At 46.6% G+C, this 24,944-nt stretch overlaps 1 protein-coding gene across 1 annotated transcript in view; it reads right to left on the bottom strand.

Moving 5' to 3' along the window:
- The window catches only part of RHPN2 (rhophilin Rho GTPase binding protein 2), a 53,306-nt gene that overhangs the window by 19,747 nt on the left and 8,615 nt on the right, over positions 1–24,944 (bottom strand). Inside the window, exons 2-5 of the mRNA XM_004439783.3 lie at positions 21,119–21,234; positions 10,824–10,952; positions 8,061–8,136; positions 323–400 (exon numbers count right to left, since the gene is read on the bottom strand). Coding sequence (XP_004439840.1) covers positions 323–400; positions 8,061–8,136; positions 10,824–10,952; positions 21,119–21,234 — 399 coding nt within the window. The remainder of the gene's footprint in view (positions 1–322; positions 401–8,060; positions 8,137–10,823; positions 10,953–21,118; positions 21,235–24,944) is intronic.

The following is a 24,944-nucleotide window of genomic DNA, read 5'->3' as shown; positions in this document are numbered from 1 at the left end:
GGCGCATCCTGGGAGATGTCTGCATGTGCTATTTCTGCAGAGCTGGGGCCCCGCTGCTGGTATCATGAACTCTAGGAGGGATGGGAAGGGCTGGGACGAACTCAGGAGACTCAGACTCCAGCCCCAGACACGCCAGTGCGCGTGTCTGTACCGGTCTGTACTCTTCTCACGTAGCAAGTTGAAGTGATGGTTCAACAGCTCCTCCCTACCACTTCCAACCATCAGCGGTTCTATAAGACTTCAAGCGTGATAATGCAATATCCTGAAGCATCAACAAGCTCTCACAGCCAGCCTCCTCTCCCTGCCACACACCAAAACGTACCTGTCTCAGATCCATAAGATCTGCTATTTCATCCTCATATAGGTAGCTATCTTCACTGTAATGTTCCAGGATAAAATCCTGTAAGAAAAATGAGATAAGACACTGTAAGGTGTGATTCAAAACTTTAAATAGGTAAAACAGTAATGTCTCACGTGCCCCTCCCTTAAAAATACACATAGAATTCATTAAAAACTTACGGGAGATTGTATACTATAGTGATTTTCTGAGTGTGGGATTTATTTGCTTAATGTCATTTATGTATATTTTCAAATTTTGCTTTTGTTGCTTCAGCAAAAAGGAAAGTTGAAGTTATTTTTTATTTAAAAATGTCTTTGCAACACAGTGAAGCGACCTATACATTAAACAATTCTGGCAAACGTCACAGATATTCAGGGGCTCAGAACTTCATCCTTGGGGCTGCCCTCAGTACCTGGGCTTGGAGTCTTCTAGGCAAAGGACACTTGTGTCTGGGGACTGTTAGGACGATGCCACCCTCAGGGTCTGTGACGGGAACTATGTGAGAAAAGCTCTGGGCACATCCACAAATGAAGTACCCCAGCGAGACCCGCCAACCGGGCCGGCAGCCCAGTGTTTGACGACGGCTCTGTGAGTTACTTCAGTCACTCAGCATGTGCTGAGGAGGGCCTGCTATGAGCCAGGCCTGTGCACGGTGCTGGGGCTAGAGCAGGGAACAAAACAAAGATCCTTCCCCATGGAGCTTACATTCTTGCATGGGGCACAGACAGTAAGGAACAGGCACAGCAAATAAGTAAATTACCTTGTATATTAGAAGATGGCAAGTATTATAGGAAAAACATAAGAGTGGTGTAAGGGGCATGGAGATGGGTTCCTGCATAACATCCTCCACTGAGGAGAGAGACCATTCAGTTACGTCTTCTCAAGTGTCTGGGAGTATTCCCTTTACACACTTTCTACATTAAAGCCTCTCCTGCTTTTTGTATGTTCAATGCTATCTACACACACACACGCTTACAAAAATAGGAATGTACTGAGTGAATATATGACTTTGCTGTACTTTTTTTTTCAATTGGCAACGTATCAAACGTTTTCATACGCCACTCCCTAACATGACTTTTCATGGTTATATAATCCTCCAATGTAATGAATGTACAATTCACTTATTCAACAAATAAACTGAGCTCCTACTATGTGCTAGCCAATATGGACCACTATAGTCTTAAGCCCCTCTTATTGCACATTTAAGTCATTTGTAAATTTTACAATTAAGGATAACACTGTGACAGTCATCCTTGGGCACACCTTTGATTAGTGCCTCAGAATGAATCCCAGGAAGATGTCTTGCTGGCTCCAAGGATACACAGAAGGCTCCTTCTTTTTTTTTTTTTTATTTTTTTTTATGAGGTTTCATTACTTAGGCATGATTGATTAAATCCTCGACCATTGGTGATTTATTTATTTATTTATTTATTTGTAAGGAAGATCAGCCCTGAGCTAACATCCATGCTAATCCTCCTCTTTTTGCTGAGGAAGACCGGCTCTGAGCTAACATCTATCACCAATCCTCCTTTTTTTTTTTTCTTCCCCCAAAGTCCCAGTAGATAGTTGTATGTCACAGTTGCACATCCTTCTAGTTGCTCTATGTGGGACGCGGCCTCAGCATGGCCGGAGAAGCGGTGTGGCGTGCGCGCCCGGGATCCGAACCCGGGCCGCCAGCAGCACAGCACGTGCACTTAACTGGTAAGCCACGGGGCTGGCCCCTTCTGTCTTTTAATTTGGTCATTTTTACCCAACTTTTCATTTGATGATGCTGTCACAGATTTTCTTCACGACTTTACTTAAAATGCTGATGTTTCGATCAGCTCCTATCCTAATATAACGGCCATTTGTAAAATTTGAAATGGTTTTCAAATGTAATTAATTATGTTATTAGTGGCATTAATTATGGTGAGGATGATCTGGAGGACAAGGTCCATCTAGGGCTTCTCTGATGACATGCCTGAGAGCAGTGTTAAGGGCCACCACGCGGGAGACACTCAAGGATGAGAACTGTATCCTCTACAGAGCACCACGTTGTTCTGTCAGCTTCTACTGTGGACTCTGGCAACAATTTTGTTTTTTTAATTTTTATTTACTTATTTATTTTTTCCCCCAAAGCCCCAGTAGATAGTTGTATGTCATAGCTGCACATCCTTCTAGCTGCTGTATGTGGGACGCAGCCTCAGCATGGCCGGAGAAGCGGTGCATCGGTGTGCGCCCGGGATCTGAACCCGGGCCGCCAGCAGCAGAGCTCGAACACTTAACCGCTAAGCCACGGGGCCAGCCCAGCAACAATTTTCTTAAAATTAGTAGATACATTATACTCAAGAAGTTAAAAGAGAAACTTTATGTTAACCTCACAGAAGTCAAAGAGGATTTTAATAAATTCTAAATCTATTCCTGACTTTTGAAACTTAGTAAACTAGGATAGATTAAATGTATTTAGTAGGATAAAAATATCTAGCTGAAACCCACTGTAAACATCAGGGAAGAGACAAGGATGTCCACCATCTGCTATTAATTAGCATAATTCTGAAGTTTCTCTAGCCAACAAATTAAGAAAAATAAGAGATAAACATCAGAAAGGAAGAAACAAAATTATATTTGTTTTTGCAAAATAACAACATATTCACAGAACCCAACAGGGTCGTCAACTGAAAAACTACTAAATTAATAAGAATTCAGTAAAGTTGCCAAAAAGTTAATATATAAAAGTCAATAATCTTCCTTTCTTATACAAGCAATAACCAGTAAGAAAAATATAACAGAGAACAATAAGTTTCATAATCACAACAAAAGTACAATATTCCTAGGGATAAAATTAATTCAATTAATTAAGCAGATAACTATTAAACTTTACTGAAGGACATGTTACTTCATTCTTTCATTTATTCATGAAATCATTTTTTTGACAAGACAGATATGGTTCCTGCTCCCATAAAACTTGCTGTTTGTTGGGCCGGCCCAGTGGCGTAGTGGTGAAGTTCATGCACTTCACTTCAGCAGCCCGGGCGTGGACCTACGCACCACTCATCAAGCCATGCTGTGGCACGCATCCCACATATAAAGTAGAGGAAGATGGGTATGGATGTTAGCCCAGGGCCAATCTTCCTCAGCAAAAAGAAGAGGATTGGCAACAGATGTTAGCTCAGGGCTAATCTTCCTCACCAAAAACAAAAACAACAACAAAAAACAACAAAAAAACCTGCTGGGGCCAGCCGGTGGTTCAAGCGGTTAAGTGCGCGCGCTCCGCTGCTGCGGCCCGGGGTTCGCCCGTTCGAATCCCGGGTGCGCACCGACGCACTGCTTGTCAGGCCACGCTGTGGCGGCGTCCCATATAAAGTGGAGGAAAATGGGCATGGCTGTTAGCCCAGGGCCACTCTTCCTCAGCAAAAACAGGAGGATTGGCAGATGTTAACTCAGGGCCGATCTTCCTCTCAAAAAAGAAAAAAAAAACTTGCTGTTTGTTGACATCAACAACTGGAAATATTATGTTCATGGATGAAAATGTGCAATACTGTAAAGATGCAATTTTGTCCAAATTAAGCCATGAATCTAATGAAATTTCAATCAAAACCCAAAAGTACTATTTTTGGGAAACGTGACAACATATGGAAGCAAAGGCATGGAAGAAGAGCCGAGAACACTTGGAAAAGCACGGTAATAAAGGAGGCTTGCTCTAATTGCTGTGAAACACCCAGGGGTTAAACAGTGAGAAATGACAGACAGTGGAACCAGATATGGATCAGAAAGAGAATGAAGTAGATTGGAGAATCAGCCATATAACAAAAGCCAGGATTCCACAGGAGTGGGAGAGGCTGGAGCATCCATCAGGTCCATGCACGAAGGAGGCGGCACACAACAAACGGTGTGCATGATGTGAATTTAAGGAAAGGACTATTACAGCGGTGTGGGCAGGGTTATGGGAAACCACAGGGACGGTGCAGGACCGCCAGAGTCCTCAGAACCCCAGAGCTGAAGGATCAAGGGGCAGAAGGAGCTATGGAAACCCGAAGAGATGGCTACCTGAGGTGGGCACCCAACAGCCACCAGGAATGCAAAAGGAAACCAACTGAGGAATAAATCCCCAGACTTCCCTCTTCGCCTACCCTCTCATCTGCTGCTGTGCTCCTCCCCCTCGGCCACACCCAATAGAAGCCACAGAGCAGGAGCCTGCTGTGGCCTCCCCTTGGCACAGAGCAGGTTGGAGGAGGGAGGATGGGGGCACGGAGGGAAATGGATACCATCCAGCACCACAGATGGATTCTTTATACGTAGTTTGGGGAAACTGGCTACCCACTGGATGAAAATAGAAAGTTATAGCCCTACACCTCATTTTTTACCCCAAAACAAATTCCAGATAGATTAAATATTTAATGTTAAAAAATTTTAAACAAAGCACTGGGAGAAACTATAGCAAAATATTTATGTCATCTTGGTGTGGACAATGCCTTTCTGAACATGTTATCAAGGCAGAATTGTAAAGGGAAAAACGGATAAACTTAACAATATAAAATCTGTATGGCAAAAAAAAAAAAGTTATACTTTTTTAACCAGTTATTGCTTACATAACAAAAGTTAAAGGAGAGAATGTACCGAGAGAAATATTTGTAATATATACAACCAAGGGTTAAAATCCTTCATATGGGGGCCAGCCCAGTGGTGTAGTGGTTAAGTTCACACTCTCCGCTTTGGTGGCCTGGGGTTTGCAGGTTTTGATCCCAGATGCAGACCTGCACACCGCTCGCCATGCTGTGGGAGCATCCCACGTACAAAATAGAGGAAGATTGGCACAGATGTTAGCTCAGGGACAATCTTCCTCAAGCAAAAAGAGGAAGATTGGCAACAGACGTTAGCTCAGGGCCAATCTTCCTCACCAAAAAAAAAGAAATCCTTCATATGTAAAGAAATAAGAAGAACAACAGTATGGAAAAGCAGACAAAGGACAGAAACAGGTATTCCCAAAAGGAAAAACTGAAGGGGCGAATAAACACACATGAGAATGTATTGACCTCCAGTGCCGATCAAAGAAAGGCAAACTGTAATGTTATCATTTTTGCCTGATTTCACAAAAATCAAAAAGATATTTTAAAAAATCAAAATGATGAATGATACCCAGTGTAACCAAAGGTGCAGGAAGACAAGCAGTCACACACAGTTGGAGGAACATAAGGCAGGACCACTTCTGGTGGATAATTAGGTAACATATATCTTTGACCTTCCAAGTCCCCATCTAGAAATGTATCCCAAGGGAATACTCAATGAAATGTGTAAAGAGGCTCGACCGAGAGCTGCTGACAACAGCAAGTATTTGGAAGCTGCCTAAAGAACGAAATTCACAGCCACCCTGTTTAGGGCCTACTACCAGCAGACACCACTCGAAGCTGTCATGGACAGGATGAGTCACACCCTTGAGAGGAGGCCCCCGATCAGAGGAAGAGATCCTGTGTCCAAAGATTAAGTGCTGAGCGAGTTACAGAGCTCAGTGGGAATGGGTCATGGGACTGTGAGGGATCTTTACGTGTCTTTTCTGAATGTTTTGCAATACTGTTCTTCATCAGAAAAATAAATAAAGTTGTATTTAAAAGCAAAAAACAATTTCAATTCTCTGAAAAGGGAATTTATTTTGATGATGTTTTCCAATGAAGCCACTTTAAAGCCCATTTATTTAAAATAGAACAAAATCACACTGTGAAGCTTTACTGACCATTAAACATTACAGGGACACACAGAGACTTGAAAGACAACTGAGCTGCCCTGATTAAGTCAGCCAAACTGCTTCTGTGGCACCTGTCTGTGTTATTCTCAAGTACAAGTGTGGAAGGGAGAAAACAGAACATCCTCTAAACGTTCTCATTTTTGTGTGACCGACATTTGTCGAGTCCCTTTCAGGCCAAAATGACATGGTTGGAAGCCTCAGCTGAATAGCAGTTGGCATGCCCACAACATGTGATTTTTTTCACTGGCTTTAATGTGGAATTCAGCACGTGACGCATTTGGGTCCTTACAGATGCTCATAAACTTCCCAAGTTTCTCTGAGAATCTCTCCTTTAAAATGCCTGCACTCTTGCAGCTCTGGCACCGAGCAACAAACTAAATCTTAACGAAACTATTCTACAAAAGCAACCAAAGACACTTCTGCAGACATAAGGATCGTCTCGGGTCTCAAGGACCCGTGGCAAGCGTCACATCTAAAAGTTCAGGCAGACTGTGAGAAGGTAGTGTACAGCGGCGGCTCCTGGATTGTTTTCTCCCCTGAAAATCAAATCTCTGGTAATCCTGGGTCCAGCAAGACTCCCAGCGTCCCTTCTCAAACTCCAAAATAAACCCCAGACTCACGAGGACCAGGACCTGGATTTAAACAAGGCAGCGGTCAAAAAGGCCCTGAGAGAAAAGGCTTATGTCAACCGACTCAGTCTCTGCCTGAGAATGGAGGTCAAGTGCAGAAATTTCAAAGTGTTAACCAATTGCTTCTAAAAGAACAAAATTTATAGTGCCCAAAATGCCATATAAGTTTTTCTTTTCTGAACTAAAAGTAGTCCACGATGAGTCAACTAAGAGGATTACTATGAAAAGAAACTGAATTCTTTGAAGCATTTTTCACGGTGCCGGGATTAACTCCTATACACCATGCCTGTGCTGGAAAGCTCAGAGACAGGCACCACCTTCCACCTTGTCTCTACTTTCTCCTCCTACGTGGAAATTTGAGGTGATTCATTAACACTCAGGGTGAGGAGCTGGGGAGAGGAGGGCACCCCAGGCACTGGGAGGCCTCTCCTGGACCCGGCCCTGGGGCAGGGCACCCCTGGGTGCTGCCATCAAAGCACCTTTCCCACCCCCCACCTGAACTCCCCACTGAAGCACAGGCCCCAGAGGCAGGGCCCGTGACATCGCAGCATCCAGCACGGTAACAGGCACAGGCAGGCCTACAAGTACTGGCTGCTTGCCAGAAACACACAGTTAAGAGGAGGCCAGATACTGTTCACTTTAAAGAGGTGAATTGTACAGCATGTGAATTGTATCTCCATAAAGTTGTCATTTAAAAAAAAAAGAAAGGAAGGAAAGAAGGGGGGGAGGGAGAGAGAAAAGAGGAGGCAGATACTCAGGATTTAGATGGGGGCGGGGGGTACTCATAAACTCTAGCTACTCAGGTATTTAATGGTAGTGAACCAATTTGATTTACTTTGAAATGCATCAGAAAATAAGATGGACTGATGTATAGACAGAGGGATGCCGAGATGGACAAATACGTGATGAAGTGACTATACCAAAATGTTCACAGCAGAATCTAAGTAGCGAGGATACAGGGGTTACTGTAAAATTCTTTCTGTTTTTCTCTGTTTGGAAATTTTCACAATAAAATGTTGAGGAAAAAACTAGCTATTCGTCCAAAAATACGGCCTAAAGTGGTTACAAATTTTAAGAAAAAATACTATAATAGGATACAATTTTAAAATCCACAGCACGTCCACCACAGACCCTCTTTGACTTGGCCTCCCAGAGCAGGGCAGGCCGGGTTTCCAACCCCTTCCCCAGGCAGGCAAGGAGCGTCAGGGTGACCAGAGGACTGCACAAGGCTCCCGTGTGGCCTGCCGAGGGGCTCAGGGTCACCCTGCAGAAATCAACTGCCCATTGAGCCTAAGGCCACTTTCAGGGGATACACAATTTCTTGATTTCCCTTTTAAACAGTGAGTCCAGGGCCCATTGCTTAGAGATTTACCTTGAGAACAACTGAAAAGTCAATGTCCTTGGTCTCCTTCAGGCCAAGCGGGATCAGGGGAATCGTGAATGCCTCCCTATAAGGAACACAGCAAGGTATATGAATGTCCCCGTCCCGGCCACTCTGCACCCCACAGCCTTCCCCCAGCACACCATCTCCTCACGCCCATCTAGCACACGCCAGCTCATTTCCCGTAAGACGACCCGGGTCACATCCCTGCCTCTGTCCTAACACTGCTCTCTCAGTCCCTGCGACTCCTGGACTAGCCAGCCGAACGCAGGAGGCCCCACCACCTCCACTCTGCTTTATCCTCCAATCTCAACCGTTCTTGCAGCAACCGTGCTCGAATCTATAGTGCGCCAGGGTCAGCGCCTGCTGTGCTCACTGCTGCCCCACTGGGTACACCACCCTGCCCCTGGAGCTCCTTCGTCAGCCCACCCTCCTCCTCCTCTCCTCACTGCAGTGGGGCCCCTCTACACAGCCCTCCAACCCTGGGCTCTCAGGGGCCTCCTCCTGTGGGGCGTTGCCCTCTAGGTGTCCCAGCACCTGCACAGGGCAGGGCCCGTCTGACTCCTGAGCGCGCCTTGCTCCAGCGCTTCCCCTCCACCCCCCTTCCCCACCGACCGCCTGGTTACCACCTGGTTACCCCACAGGCCGCCCTGGGAGCCCTCCCTGAGCCAACAGGAAGTGAACCGGGCTCCAGCCGTGTCTTGCAAATAGGGATTTAGCTCCCTGACCTGTAACAGGAGACCTCCCGAGGCTACTCAGCCTGGCCCGGGAGGAGGCCAGGAACGCCGGGCAGGTGAGTGGACAATGCAGCTGTAAGCCGAAACTGCCCCTGCGGCGCAGAAAACAGGGCTGTGCTGAAAGCAGGCAAGACCCATGGGGTGTGTGGCTTCCCCTAAGCCCGCGGGGAGAGCTGGACCCTGCTGGAAGGAGACGAGGACGGGCCATGCTCTCTCCTCTGGGCCCCAGCGACCCCTGTCCTCACCCCAGCAGGGGCTGTGACTGTCCAGGAGCAGCGGGAGTCCTGAGGCCCCCTCGAGCCAATTTTGTGCTAACATCACTTTCTCCGTGACCTCTGGCCTCCCTGGGTTTTCTGACTTTTTTTTTTTTGTGAGGAAGATCGGCCCTGAGCTAACATCTGCCAATCTTCCTCTTTTTTGCTGAGGAAGACTGGCCCTGGGCTAACATCCATGCCCATCTTCCTCTACTTTATATGGGACGCCGCCACAGCATGGCTTGACTAGGTGCGTTGGTGTGCGCCTGGGATCTGAACCGGGGAACCCCAGGCTGCCACAGCGGAGCACGCGCACTCAACTGCTTGTGCCACCGGGCTGGCCCCTCCCTGTGTTTTCTCATCTGCGCAATGAGATTGTTTCTTCCCTGCCTCCCTCACAGAAGTGTTTAAAGATCAACTGTGCTAAGAAGCAATCTGCTTTGAAAATAGGAAGAGAGGCGGCTGCAAATGCGAGGTGTCATTATGAACCTGCACAGCTCTCTCCCCTCTTCCCAACGGCACAGGGGATCACTAGCCACTTGAGAGCCACACTGCTAACACACAGGGGTCTTTGTGGGACGCCCTCCTGAAGGACATGCCTGCACTTGAGGACAGCAAGTCAGAATACGAAACATCCTACATTTATCACCAAAGTTTGGCCCTGTCTCGCCTCCTCAAGGAACTCTGACCTTTTGGGCAAACCACTGGCATTTAAAACCACAGCGCAGACCGGGAGAAGCCCATCGCCTGCTGTTCTGATCAGGTGTTCAAACTGCAGTGGGGCCCGCAGGGAAGCGAGCCAGCGCCAACGGACGTCACAGAAGGAGGAGCAGAGGTTCACGCAACAACGCTTTCCCTCCAGCTCTGAACAACACCCCAGGTGCCACGCAGAGGGTTGGGGACGATTGGGAAAAGTATATTCCAAAGGCGACTCAAGGTTCCCAAATGTCCTTCTGTTAATCCAGGAACTATTTTCTGACGGAGTCTCTCTTGGGGCTCCCCTACTTCTTAGAAGAAGTCTTACTTCCCCACACAGAGAAGCAGGTAAACCACTCTGTCGAGGTTCTCCAAGTCATTTCTTCTTAAAGGCGGACACTTCCTTCCAAGGTAGCTCCCCCCACGGCAGGAGACTTGCTGAGCTTTTCCGAAGGCCACGCCTCAATATTTCGCCTCCCACAGACACTCCCTAAGGAATGCTTCTGAATTAGAACACTCACTGCTCAAATATTTACCAGAGTGCATGTCCAAAGTGTCTTAGTTACACCGTCTCCTCAGGGAGCTCGCAAACATCTCATAATCTTTGACGTAAAAGGCAGTTTGTATGTTTTTGCATCCTACCAACAGAATGACCCAGGGCCAGGCCCTACGCATGGTGGTGAGGCTGAGAGGGAAGAAGGCAGGGCAACTTGGGCCCCACCTGGCAGGTTGGCTCTCACAGCTAACCAGAGAAGTGCTTCCAGGGCATCTTTATGGCAGAGCCATCACCCAGCCCATGTGAGAGATGCCATCTCCCCGCCTGGACCCAGCCAGCAGCTCTCTCATAAAACTATGTCCCAAGGGTCCCAGGACAAATAAAGGCCTTTTTGTCCAACTCTCCAGGTATTTCCAAAAAACTCCATGGGTTCATCCCTTTAACTCTTGCACCTTGCTCAACCCCAAATCTGAGCATTCCTTTACTTCCCAGGACTATCTGTGTACCATCTCTGAGGCAGGCATGTTCTGAGGCTCAGAAAGTATCTGGAAGAAGCATTGCCCCCACTTACTCTGTGCTCTGATAGACTCCCACTGAGATGTTGAGCCCCTCCAGCTCTTCCTTGAGCATCTGCAGGTCTGAGTTCACGAAGCTGAGTTCCAGGCGCACTTGCTCCCGTACCTTGGAGTTCGTGGCTGCTCTGTTAAGAGAGAGGGGGAAGAGAAGCACCCTCAGCCAAGCATCCCAGCTGCCAGGTGAGCAGACCCCCCATCTCTACAGGAAAGCTCTAGGGTCCACTTCAGATATGAGTGCCAGATGTGATCAGATAAGGTGCCTCAGAGATGCTGGGTACCTGCCCCATCTTGAGCCACACCTGCCAGTAAATGGATCCTGGACATAACCAAAGACACCAAGCTGTCAGACATGAATCCTAAGACATCTCTGCAAAGAACTGGCCTTGAGAAGAAAAAAGAGAACTGCTCTCAGCCACCCATAAAAGACCATAAACTATGCCTTTAAAAGGAAATGGGTTAGAAAATAGAAGAGGAGGTAACACTTCCTAGTTCATTCTATGATGCTAGTATCGCCCTGACCCAAACCAGAGAAAGACATCATAAGAAAACAAAACAACGGACCAATATCCTTCATGAATATTTGCAAAAATCCTCAACAAAATATTAGCAACCCAAACCTAGCAACATAAAAAAAAGCATTATACATCATGACCAAGTGGGATTTATCCCAGGAATGGAAGGTTGGTTTAACATCTGAAAATTAATGTAACATACTATATTAATAGAATTAAGAACAAAAAATACATGATCCTCTCAGTAGATACAGAAAAAAGCATGTGATCAAGTCCAACACAGATTCATGATAAAAATTCTCAACAAACTAGGAATAATACAGAATTTACAAAACTTGACAAAGGGCATCTATGAAAACCAACAGCTAACATCATACTCAATGGTGAAAGACTAATGCTTTCCCCCTTAGGACCACGAACAAGGCAAAGGTGTCCACTTTTGACACTTCTAATCAACACTGTACTGGAGGTTGAAGCCACTGGCAACAAGGTAAGTAAAGAAATTAAAGGCATCCAGATTGGAAAGGAAGAAGTAAAATTGTCTTTATTCACAGATGACATTATCTTGTATGTAGAAAACCCCAAGGCATTCACAAAATGAATACTAGAACTAATAAACTTAGCAAGGTCACAGGATATAAGTCAATATATAAAAATCAATTTTATTTCTATAGCCAGCAATGAACAATCTTAAAATGAAATTAAGAAAACAATTTCATTCACAATAGCATAAAAAGAATAAAATACTTAGGAATAAATTTAACAAAAGAAGTGTAAGACATATACCGAAAACTACAAAACACTGCTGAGATATTAAGTGGAGAGACATTCCATGTTTATGTACTAGAAGACTCAAGATGTCATTGTCAAGATGTCAGTTCTCCCCAACTGATCTATCGATTCAATACAATTCCAATCAAAACACTGGTAAACTTTTTAGTAGAAATTGACAAGCTGATCCTAAAATTTATATGGAAATGCCAAGGACCTAGAATAGCCAAATAATTTTGAAAAAGAAGAAGAAAGTTGGAGGACTTGTGCTATCTGATTTAAAAACATAAAAAACCAAGACAACATGGTATTGGCACAAGGATAGGCAATGGAACGGAATAGAATCCAGAAATAAATCCTTACATTTGTGGTCAATTGATTTTGACAAAGGTGATAAGACAATTCAAGGGGGAAAAGACAGTCTTTCCAACAAACGGTGCTGAAGCAATTGGTCATCCATAGGTATGTCAGTGTCCCCAAGACCACCCCAGGTTCAGTGATTCACTAGGAGGACTCACAGGACTCAGCATGTAGTTGTACTCAGGGCTCTGATTTATTACAGCAAAAGGAAAAGGACACAAAGCAAAATCAGCAGAGGGAAAGGTGCATGAAGTGAGGTCCAGAGGAAACCAGGCGCAGGCTGCCAAGAGTCCCCTCTCTCAGGGGAGTCACACAGGACAGCTTAATCAGTCCAGCAAAGACCTGTGACAACACATGTGAAGTGCTGTCTACCAGGGAAGCTCATTAGGGACTCAGGGCCCAAGATTTTCATTGGAGGCTGGTCACATAAACACCCCCTGCCTAGCAGGTACCCAAATTCCAGACTCCCAGAAGGAAAGTGGGTGTCAGCATGAACTATATTGTTGCACAAACAGTTTAGGCACAGTTGAGCCCTTCTTATCAGTTCTGGGAATGGTGGAACTCTCCTGAAATCTAAGTCTCCAGATACCAGCCCAGGGCCAACCTTGCAAGCTGGGCTTTCTAAGGATAACCATCTCAGGCTTGCTATGATGACTGTTTTCTGCACAACAGGCAAAAAATAAACCTCAATTTAAATCTCATACCATACACAAGTATTATGTCAAAATCGATCAGAGACCACAATATAAGAGCTAAAACTCTAAAACTTCTAGAAGAAAATGTAGAAGAAAATCTTCATGACCTTGCGTTGGGCAAAATATTCTCTGCTACACACCAAAAGCACAATCCATAAAAGAAGAAATTGATAAATTAAACTCTATTATAAATTTAAACACTTCTGTGCTTCAGAAGACACCATCAAAAAAAAATGAAAAGATAAGTCCCAGACTGGAAGAAAATATTTGCAAATTATATATCTGATAAAGAATTTGTATCTAGAACATATAAAGAGTTCTATTAATTAAATAATAAAGAGACAATACAATTTTTTTAAATGGGCAAAAGATATGAATAGAGATTTTACTTAAGAAGACGTATACATGGCTAATAAGCACACGAAAAGATGCTCAATTTCATTAGTGAATAGGGAAATGCAAATTGAAACCATAATAAGATACCAATACACAGCTGCCAGGTTGGCTATAATAAAAAAGACAAACAATAACAAGTGTTGGTGAAGATGTAGAGAAACTGGAACCCTCATATATTGCTAAACGTAAATGACACGGCGACTTTGGAAAACACCTGGGTAGTTTCTAAAAATGTTAAACATAAACTTACCATACAACTGAGTATTTCCACTCCTAGGAATGTATATAAGAGAAATGAAAATATATGTCCAAAGACACATATGTGAATGTAGCGTTATTCATAATAGCCAAAAAGTGGAAACAATCCAGATATCCACTAACTGGCAAATGGATGCTTGAAATGTGGCATATCCATAGGACAGACCAGTGTGAAGCCATGCAAAGAAACAAACTTTACCCCAGTCCTCAAGCAGAGGTTTTGACACGCACTCGAAGACCTTACAGGTGCTCCCTCATTTTGCAGATTAGGAATCACCACAAAAATCACAGTGGCATTAACAACCAAGTATCACGCACATTTCCAGGAACCGTCCTGGCAAGTCCTCAGTCATCTCTCAGACTAGGTTCTAGAACCGTCCTCAGTTCACGGCTGAGGACACCTGACGTTCATCAGCCAAGAGCTCCAGCCAACCAGAGAGAGGGCGCCTGACCACCTGCCCCTCCTCAGCTGATGAAAATCCAGCCACCTGTCGCGGCTTGCTCTGCTCACCACCTGTCCATCTTGCCTCCAGTGAGCAAAGTGCTAACCCACTTCCCCTGCAGCCTGCCCTCTCCATGGGGGCTCTCCCCACCACGCCACACATTTGAGCCTTTCAGTTTCTCTCCATGATGTATTTATGTTCCTTTTCTCTCTCCCCCTCCCTTCACTGAACTCCTCCTTGACGCACAAGCTTATGCCTCTCCCCTCAGTAAAAGCCATGCTTGACCCTGGCTGCAGATGGCACTTGTCCTCTCGCTGTCCAGTAAGTTTGCACACGTGCACGTTTGGGCTCCCCAGATAGGCAATGAGATACTGGAAGCTCAGCTTGGTGAATATCATTGGTTTGGGAATTTGTTTTTGGGGGCCATGATCACAAGAAATACATTTTATGTCACAACACAGTACACACACACGCACATGTGCACACACACACAGACACATGCACACACACACACCTCTAAAACAAAAATCACACGAAGCCATACTTTGCCATACTTGTGATGCACTCCAATATAGTCTATTCCACTTCAATAACTTCTTTTTTTAAAATGATGCTGTTTGCAGTGCTCCAATTCTGATTCCCTGAACACCAACTCCCAGGGATGGCACAGATCCCACAGGTTACGGGCTCAGTGCCCACAGGACCGCCCCCACTTCAGGCACCAGTTGCAAGGACAGGGCACCTATACTTCTGACCAGCCAGCTATAAATCAGGGGTTCCCACAACCCCCTCCTCAGGTTCAATAATTCCCTAGAACTCACAAAACTCAGGAAAACACTTTACTTACATTTACTGTGGTTTATTTTCAAGAATACAACTCAGGAACAGCCCGATGGAAGAGATCCAGAGGCTGAGGAGGGGGCGGAGCTTCCACACCCTCTCCAGGCGTGCCACCCTCCAGCACCTCGATGTGTTCACCAACCCAGAAGCTCCTCAAACCCCTTTATTTAGGCTGTTATGGAGGTTTCACTACATGGGCACGACTGATTAGATCATTGGCCATCGGTGATTGAACTCAATCTCCAGCCCCTCTCTCTTCTCTAGAGGTCTGGGGCTGGAGCTGAAAGTGCCGACCCTCTAATCAGGCTGGGTGTTTCTGGCAACCAGTCCCCCATCCTGAAGGCCCCCTTCTCCCATCAGGAGTCATCTCATAGGCATACAAAAGACATTCAGGAGATTCCAAGGCTTGTAGGAGGTTTGTGCCAAGAACCAGGCACAAAGACCAAATATTTATTTTTTATTATAACACAGCAACCCACTGAACTGATTTCATTACACACCATGAGCCCAACCTGCAGCTCGTAAAAACTGTGCTACAGAGATATTACTGAGAACGTAGCTGATGCACTAGTTGATAATGTCCATGAGGACGCAAGCGAGAAAATTCTCCCAGCCCTCAGGATTGGGAATGGCTTCTTTTAGCAACTTTTGCTTTTGGCTAATGGGTATGAAATGTGTTCCTGATCACATTCCCTTCTTCTTATTGCCTGCCAGGAAGGTCAGAGACAAACTGTGGCCCACGTCTAACAAAGGATATAGGACCTTCCAGCATGTACTAGCCTTACTTCCAGCTAAATCTCTTTTATGTTCTTCTTCCTCCTGCCTCCATAGCCTCACTCACTCCTGTTTTAATCTCACAAGATGTACAAGTGTGTTAAGGTGTTTCAAATCCCTTCTGGAATGCGGCAAGATAAACAATGATAACTCCTGGAGGACAAGACCTTTGCCTTCTATTTCTTTGTATTTCTCCTGAATCTGGCATAGTCTGTTCCACATGGTGAGGGCTCGACAAATTTCAGCTGATGAAAGAACAAATGGCAGAGTAAAGACCATTCTCTAGGGTCAGTGGCTGGGGTGCTGACCGGTTCTCAGCAACAGAATGGGTCCAACTTCAACACAACAATTTAGACCCTAAGACCCCTTTCCAAATACCTGGAGAGCCCCCAGATACGCCAGCCCTTGATTTTTCCACCTCTGTATATCGACTTGCCACTTCTCCTCCCTCTCGACTTGGCAACAATTTGAGATATTTAAGATTCATCAGAAATTGACGAGCTGCTCTTCGGATGTGAACCTCTTTGAGCGGGTCACTCTGGAAAAGGGGGGTGGCCAGGCGAGGCCTCAGGATTGCTTTCCACAATGCTGAAAATGATTCAGAAATCCATCCTAGAGCGTGAGCTGTTTCTAGTACAGGTGATAATTTCTCAATGTTCACTGGTAGAGGGAAGTTTCTTGCATAAGGTACATCAATTCAGTATGGTGTGTGCCCAGCCCCTCTGTGCCCAGGCTAGGCAAACAGCCTGGGGCAACTGACAAGAATAGAATCAGCTGGCCCAGATTAGGAGTTAAGACCAGAGCCTTGGTCTCCTCAGTACTGGTGCCCTGCACCTCGGCTGCCTTTCCTGATGAAAATGGGCCTTCTTGGAAGAACATGGCTTTTCTCACCTTTCCCTTGGGTGCACACCTCCTCTGAGACCCCTGTGGTCTGGTAATGGATGTTACAGCCAAAAGAGGCCTTGAGGCTGACCAGGACAAGGTAGAAGGGTGTTTTAGCCCTTTCCTGCCCAGCGGCTCCCAGCCTGGGCTCTCCATGGCTCCCTCGGGCCTGGACCACCATGGAAAGGCCGACTGCCTTGGGTTTTTCACGGAGAGCCTGCACATACTGCATGAGTCAAGAATGAGAAGGTGCCCACTTACTCTCTCTGAGTGATCAACCCACCAAGTGTGAACAGGGGAAGGAAGTCCAGGTTCACCTATTTCCTGAGGCTACTGACCGCATCCACACGACTTCCCTCAAGCTGGAGCTTCTGAGACCGTTTCTACCATAAGAAGCTCCCACATGATGATGGTTTCTCCACTCCAAGTCCAAAATTTCATTAACGCCCCCACGTTTCTGTCTTAAAGATACATGTGAACTTTGCATTCTGACACATATATCTCTATTTGTCTTCACGTAATGTTTTTCTCCCGTCTTTTAGTAAAATTATCCCTCCAGGAGCAGGCACACTGACAGGCACCACAGGCTTGCCTCAGCTTCAGAGACCTTATTGGAGCAGCTTGGCCTAAATCCATCTGACCCCAAATCCTGCTCGGCCAGGGATTCAGGGAGGCTGGAGCAAGCATTGCCTGGTGCCCTCACGCAGCCACCCGGCTAAGGTGGTGGATCAGCCGGTCTGGCAAGATGTCTGCTTCCAGCCCATCTCTCGGGGCGGGAAGGCAGGCCCCAGAGTTGGTGCAGGCCCCAAAGACCCAGGCTTGCGTGCCTCGCTGCACAGACATGCACCAGCTCCCTCAGAACCCACAGTGTGAGCAGCCATTAACCTCAAGTCACTCTCATCACAGCCCAAGCCACCCCAGGTCACCCTGGCCCAGAACTTCGTGACCCTCTGGTCCAAGGTGGCAAACTAGAGGTCCGTGGGGCTTGCTCACTTGGCTCTCAGGGTGTCATTTTTCCCTCTTGATGTAGTTGCCAATATTTAAAAATTCAACTATCAGAAGATTTTTTAAAAAGTCGGATCTCTAGCCTCTCCTGAAAAAAAAAAATCTCAAGGTCTGGCAACTCTGGCCCTGCCCTCTACATAGAGCAAACTGCAGTTGCCCCTCCAGAGAGAGTGTGTACTCTGCACTTCACCATAGTCCCCACCACGCCCTAGTGTCTTATAGCACCAGTCCCAGCCTGCTTCACTCTTTTCTGTGACCACTTGGCCCCCATAAACCTCAGAGTAGGCCACCCCTGCTCTAGTCCAACAGCTACCAGTATAAGAGGGAAACCTAAAGCCTAAAGATGTTAAATAATCTGCCCTTGTTAAGAACCAGTTAGTTAAAACTGAACTATGTGGCACCTTGCTTTAAATTTCACAAAGACCATCTCTGTTTCAGAGGAACATCACCACATTTCTACCCCAGCTTTTCTCAAGGGAGGGAAGGGAGCTAGGAAAAGAGAGAGAATATTGTCCTTGCTTAGTCTGAAAAAGCACATTTAAAATATCTAATATCCTCCTAATCAAACTCCAGGAAGCTCATGGACTCTTGGCTGATACAGATCAGAGAATGAGAAGACCGTGAAGGGCTATAAAACCCAGCTCCTCACAGTGCCTGCCCAGGCTCGAAGCCCCCTTACCAGTGCAGATAAGCACTGGGACCCTCACATTCCTGTATTTTGGGGAAGATTTTCCCAAATGCATCTCCCCCTGTTCCAACTGCTCTCCCTTCATCTGGCAGCTGCAGTGGGACATCTGGGAACCTGAGAACAGGCAGACAGACAGGACAGCAGGGCCCAGTTTATGACTGAAACTACCCCTCGCCCACAGGGACAGCCACCCAGTCGGCTGCCCAGGGAAACCCGTGGGGCCAGAGGTTGGCTTGGCCAAATGCCCCGTTTGTTTTCAGGAAACCGTTGGTAATGGTTGAGTCTGATTAATAAATACCTTGAGGGTTTCCTCTGACAACATTCTCCAGAGAGGGGCACTTTGAACTTTGAGGTCACTGAGAGAATCATTAACAACCCCACCCACCCCCACCCCCATCCCCGCCAGCTCAACCACTGCCCACCTGACAATGAGCTCGAGCCAGCCTTGCGCCTCAGAGAGGCTGTTTGCTGGTGTCATTAACAGCAAGACAGACAAACCGCCCCAGTTCCTGCCTTAGACATGTCACATCCCTGGTCAGAGAGGGCCTCCCTGACCACTCTCTATCTTACCACGCATCAACCCCTACCCCACTTCCCTCTCATCGACTCCCTAGAAGCATCGCCTCCGGAAGTGACTGGATTTGCTTGCTTGTATATGAAGGCCCCACGAGAGATTAATCAGGAAGGCAGGGCCTCGTTTGAATTACTTACAGCCTTATCTCCTTGTGCTTCAAACATGGCCCGCCACTTAGTCGGTGCTCAGCACGTGCATCTGTCGGGTGACTGCACAGGCAAATACATCCCCCTGCCTGGGGAGGCCACGGTCAGGGCTGCCCACCTGCCCCCTCGGCTGCAGAGCTGGCCTATCAGACTGTCAACCAAACCCACAGCCACAAAACACTCCAGGGGGCCACGCCTGCAGCCTTCCCAGCGTGGCAAGCCCGGCACACGGCAGGTGCTCCCCAAGTCGGGGGCCTCTCCCCAGTTGCACTGCCTGCATGATGTCCACTGGGCTGTGGACCCGACAATATCCCAGGTCCAGACTCCTCTGGGGACAGGGACACTGTCAGACATTTTAAAAGGTGAAATGTTACAATATTTTCGCAGGCTCCTCCGGTGACAACCTCCCTTCCACCCTGTTACAGAAGTAGCTGGAGAAGAGGTTCCCAGACACACGGCCCCCCCAGGACTCGTGTCCTCTGCTGGTTCACAAGTAACAAAACTGCCACAGGCAAAGCCAGCACTGTCGTTCCAGACCCAGTGCAGGCTCAGGGGGTTGCTTACATTATTCGTCTGTGGCTTCGCAGTGTTTTACAGTAAAAACGAATAAAAGTAATTCACACACTCTGTAAAAGGACATTCAGACACTGAGGGGGGTAGGTGAAAAAGAGAGTCACCTCCACCCCCCGACCCTGGTCTTAGTCCCAGGAGCGGACTCTACTAACAGCTTCTTTCTTAATCCCTTTTGGAAAAAGTCTGTGCATGCAAAAAGCACATGTACAAATCCTTTAGACACACACACAGGGCATGCTGCCCTGCACCTTTCTCTCCCACCAGTTAGTATCTCAGAGATCTTTCCTAAGGAGCAAATATAGACTGATTCAGAAATGAATTTACTCCAAGTTCATGGTCAGAAACCTTCCTCCTGTCTTTATTGAGCGCCCAGGTGAGCGGCCACACGGAGGAGCCGATCACGCCATTCTTACCTATCTGTGACTACCAGAGCCTTGAGGCTCTTTTATAAACACCCAGTTTGGCATATTTGTTTTTCCCAACAACTTTCTGGGCAGCCTCTGGACTCCCTGAGGCCTCCGACAGTGGAGCAGACCCATTGGGAACACCCATTATCCATATCCTGCCAGGTTCCTGGGTTCCCTGCCAGGTTTCAGGGTTCCAGGTCCCTGCAAGCATTCCACATCTCTTTCTGGGGCTCCAGCAGGCATCTGCCTCACTTACTAGGGCAGCAGGCATGGTGTCTGCCTCGACTACCCAGTGCAGAAGGCAGCATGGGGCTGACAAGAATTACCCCTAGGACTCTGAAGAAAGAAGCAAGTCTGCACTCTTTGTCAACAAGAGGCAGCTGGCACATCGTCTTGCGTTGCATTGAAGGGTATGGGGAGGCTTAGAGCTGCCTACAACACAGGTAAGGCTTCACTGAGTTCTATGCTTGATAAGTAACTATTTTACCATGACAGCAGAATAATGAATGCCCCAAGAGTACAGAGCTGTACTGGGCTCCTCTCATGAGAGAGATGGATGCTGGCAATAGAATTGCCCCCAATCCCTCCTGTCTGCCTTCCTTTCCTTTACACATTCAACAAACATTTACCAAGCTGTGATGCTAGACCAGCACAGTACTAGGCAGTAGGGAAAATAGACGAGTCCCACAGAAAGCAGGAAAAACAAACACAAATGCAATAACTGGACTTCCCCCATTGTCCGCCTGTCCCCAAACACACAAACAGGCTGGGTAAAATACTTGTCTTTAGCATAACCAAGCTCAAGGCAAGAAAGGGCCTTCTCCAGGTGCCAGAAATGAGGAAACCCAAAGCTGCAGCCGAGAGCTGGAGGGGAGGCTGGGTAGGCCTAGGAGTTTAGGGAGTGGATCGATAGGCCTCAGGAGAGGCTGGGCTCCCAGCTGAGGCAGTGGGACCAGCAGACACCTACTTCAGAAGGTTTTCTGCTCCTGTTCTCATCCGCACGGCTTTCAGGATCTGCTGGTTCAAGGCTGCCCTTTGATTCTGCAGTTTGCTCCGGCCAGTTTGTGCAAGGGGATTGCAACCCTAAGGGGAAACGAGAGATGCCACTTCAGAGGTTAGCCACTCTAAAAATGATGACAATGTTTAGTATCACAGAAAATGTTTTAAAAACGAAACTTTTCTGAAAATAAAAGTAATATCAACATGGAAAATATATAAAATATTGAAAAGTAAAAAAAAAGAAAAGAAAAGCCACTCATAACAACACAGCTCCAAAACAGCCACTGCAAATTGGTCTCCTTCCTGCCCATCTATTTTATATGCATGCTGTTATTTTCCACATTTGTGGCCGTGCTGGGAGGCCCCAAGACCACCCTGTTTGGAGATTTGGTAGGACGCCCAGGCCTCAGCACACAGTTGCACTCAAAGCTAAGATTTACGACAGCTGGATGGTAGGGACAAAGGGCGGAGTCTGGAGGAGCCATGTGCAGGCTTCCTTAGGCTTCTTCCCTCCCAGGAGGGGTCACACGGGGCACTCTTTCCCTAGCAACAAAAACGCAGCAACAGGTATGCGATGTCTCCGTCCAGGTTAGCCCATCAGAGAATCAACGCCCAGGGTTTTTACTGGGGGCTGATCACAAAGGCACCCTCTGCCCAGCATGGACCAAAATTTCCGGCTCCCAGAAGGAAAGCAGGTGTTCATTATAACCACATAGTTTGTGCCGTTAGTTTGGGCACCGAGAGCCAACATGATCACTTAGGGGATGGAGGGAACACTCCAAGGGCCATGTTCCCCGACACCAGGCAGGGACCACCCTTGCCAGCAGGCCTCTCTAAAGACAGCAGCCTCAGGCCTGCCATGTTAACCCTCTTCTGCACAGTGGCACATCCAGTTTACTGTTTTCTCACTTAGTACTGTATCACGAAAATTTCCTTTATTATGAAACGATTCTCAAAACCATGATTTTAATGACAGCATTATATTGCCTTTTTTTTAGGATTTACCATTTCCTTATACTTGGACATTTAGATGGTGTCCAAGTTTCTGCTATTATATATAATTATTTGATGCATACTTGTTGTTTTTTGTGTGTGTGTGTGAGGAAAATCGGCCCTGAGCTAACATCTGCCAATCCTCCTCTTTTTGCTGAGGAAGACTGGCCCTGGGCTAACATCCATGCCCATCTTCCTCCACTTTAAGTGGGACGCTGCCACGGCGTGGCTTGACAAGCAGTGAGTCAGTGCGTGCCCAGGATCTGAACCGGCGAACCCCAGGAGGCCACAGCAGAGCGCGTGCACTTAACCGCTTGTGCCACCGGGCTGGCCCCTGATGCATACTTGTAAACATGAATTTCTTTTTTTTTGGTGAGGAAGATTGTCCCCGAGCAACACTTGTGTCAATCTTCCTCTAGTTTGTATATGGGACACCGCCACAGCATGGCTTGAGGAGCAGTGTGTAAGTCCGTGCCTGGGATCTGAACGTGCGTGCGAACCCTCGGCTGCCAAAGCAGAGAGCACTGAACTTAACCACTACTCCACTGGGCCAGCCCCAACGTGAATCTTTATAAACGTCAATACTTTTCTTGAAGGTCTATTTCTAGGGCAGAGTTACAGGGATCAAATCTCTTTGGGGGCACCTCCCCCCCCCACCTCCCATCCCACACCAGCCCAATTATCACCCAGCAAAGGCTCTCCCTCATTCCTGTCCCCTCCCCCCAGCCTTAGGCAACCATGAATTTACCTTCTGTCTGTATAGATTTGCTTATTCTGGACTTTTCATATAAGCGGAATCATACAATGTGTGGTCTTTTGTGATGGGCTTCTTTCACTCAGTACGATGTTTTCAAGGTTCATCCATGATGTAGCGCATGTCAGTACTTCATTTCTTTATGTCCCTGAATAATACTCCACTACACGGATATCCCACATTTATCTATCCATTCCTCAGTTGATAGACATTTGGGGGCGGTTTTCACTTTTTGGCTATTATGAATAGGGCTGTTTGTGTATAAGTTTTTATGTGAAAGCATGTTTTCCTCTCTCTCGGCTACATATCTGCAAGTGGAATTGCTGTGTCATATGACTGATTCTAGGTTTAACCATTTGAGGAACTGTCAAACTATTTTCCAAAGTGGCTATACTATTTTACATTCCCAAGAGTCTGTGAGGGTCCCAATTTACCCATAGTCTCACTGACACTTGTTATGGTCTTTTTTATTATAGCCAACCCTGGGTGTGAGATACGTCACTGTGGTTTTGATTCACATTTCCCTGATGGCTAATGATGTTGAACATCTTTTCATGTGCTTATTGGCCAACTGTACATCTACTTTGAAGAAATAACAATTCTGATTCTTTGCCTATTTTTAAACTGGGTTATCAGTCTTTTCATTGCTGAGTTGAAAAGCATTATTTTTAATCTTTGCCAAGTTGATATGCAGAAACAGGTATGCCATTCTTCCAATTCGCACTTATTATTAGCGAAGGTAAACATATGTTTCATATATTATTGATCGCTTGAACTTCTTTTTCAGTGAATTGCCTATGTTCTCTGTTCCTTATTTCCTGGAGTATGTGGATTGCAATGTTTCATTCTGAATAGTTTAAGCTCAGAACAAAAGTTTCATTTTAACCTAGTGGTGTTCTTCCCAGCTCAGCAGGTAGCAGTCCTGGAACCTGAGTGAGGGCCCCATTCCTTTCTGATGCTTATCTTTAGGTTCTGCCCACTGAAGGGGCTGTGGTTATGCCCTGGGAGTGGCTGATGGGCAGTACTGGTGAGGAGACTGCCCTTTCTCTCCAGCTGTGTCACTGCCATGGCAGCTCTGCACATACCTAGCCTCCCCCACCTCTGCCCAAGCCATGCCCATGGCCTCAACCCCAAGGAGGGAGAAGCGGGTTATCCATAGCTCCAACTTCTCAGGGATTCCCATATCAGTGGCCTTTGGACTAGTGGGTCAGAAACGAGTTACGTTTCTCCTTTCACAAAGATTTCTCCTTCTTACTCGCCAGCAGATCACCACCCATCTGCTCCCACACAGCACCCCCCAAGTTCAAATTACACAGATATTCAGAATCGGACTTGGAATGGTCTCAAAGTTAACATCTTTCAAAACAATTAAATAATCTCTGATTTAAAACAAAAATCAGAAAACTGTCTTTTTTCAGATATAAGATTAAAATGTCTTTAATATTAAGCTAATTTAATATTAAAGGACTAAAATAATTGCCAGCCTCTTTCCTTTCCACTTCCTAAAATTACTATGAAGGGATGGTTCAATCTGACTCAAAAATTACATGGTTCAGGGCTGGCCCAGTGGCACAAGCGGTTAAGTGCGCGCGCTCCGCTGCGGCGGCCCAAGGGTTCGCGGGTTCAGATCCCGGGCGCACACCGACGCACCACTTGTCACGCCGTGCTATGGCAGCGTCTCATATAAAGTGGAGGAAGATGGGCACAGATGTTAGCTCAGGGCCAATCTTCCTCAGCAAAAATGAGGAGGATCGGCATCAGATGTCAGCTCAGGGCTGATCTTCCTCACAAAAAAAAAAAAAAAAAGTTACATGGTTCGCCAAAGCCAAATGTTCCATTTTTATAGAGAAGCTTTAATAACTAATTCCTTTATGTACATTCCCAGAGCTAAGATAAGCAGTCATTCCAGCTCACGGATAAGAACTTTTTCCTGCTTCTATACTTTACCCAACTTCTGGCTGGCCTGGAATGGCTACACCCTAACCAGCCCACAGATGTGGGGTCAAGTTTCTAGATAACACATAGGAATGCTTAGGATTAGATGTGA

The sequence above is a fragment of the Ceratotherium simum genome, chromosome 33 (genome assembly GCF_057802395.1).
Source record: "Ceratotherium simum simum isolate JZ-2026a chromosome 33, ASM5780239v1, whole genome shotgun sequence".
Classification (NCBI taxonomy): domain Eukaryota; kingdom Metazoa; phylum Chordata; class Mammalia; order Perissodactyla; family Rhinocerotidae; genus Ceratotherium; species Ceratotherium simum.
This window is presented reverse-complemented; position numbering and strand designations above follow the sequence as displayed.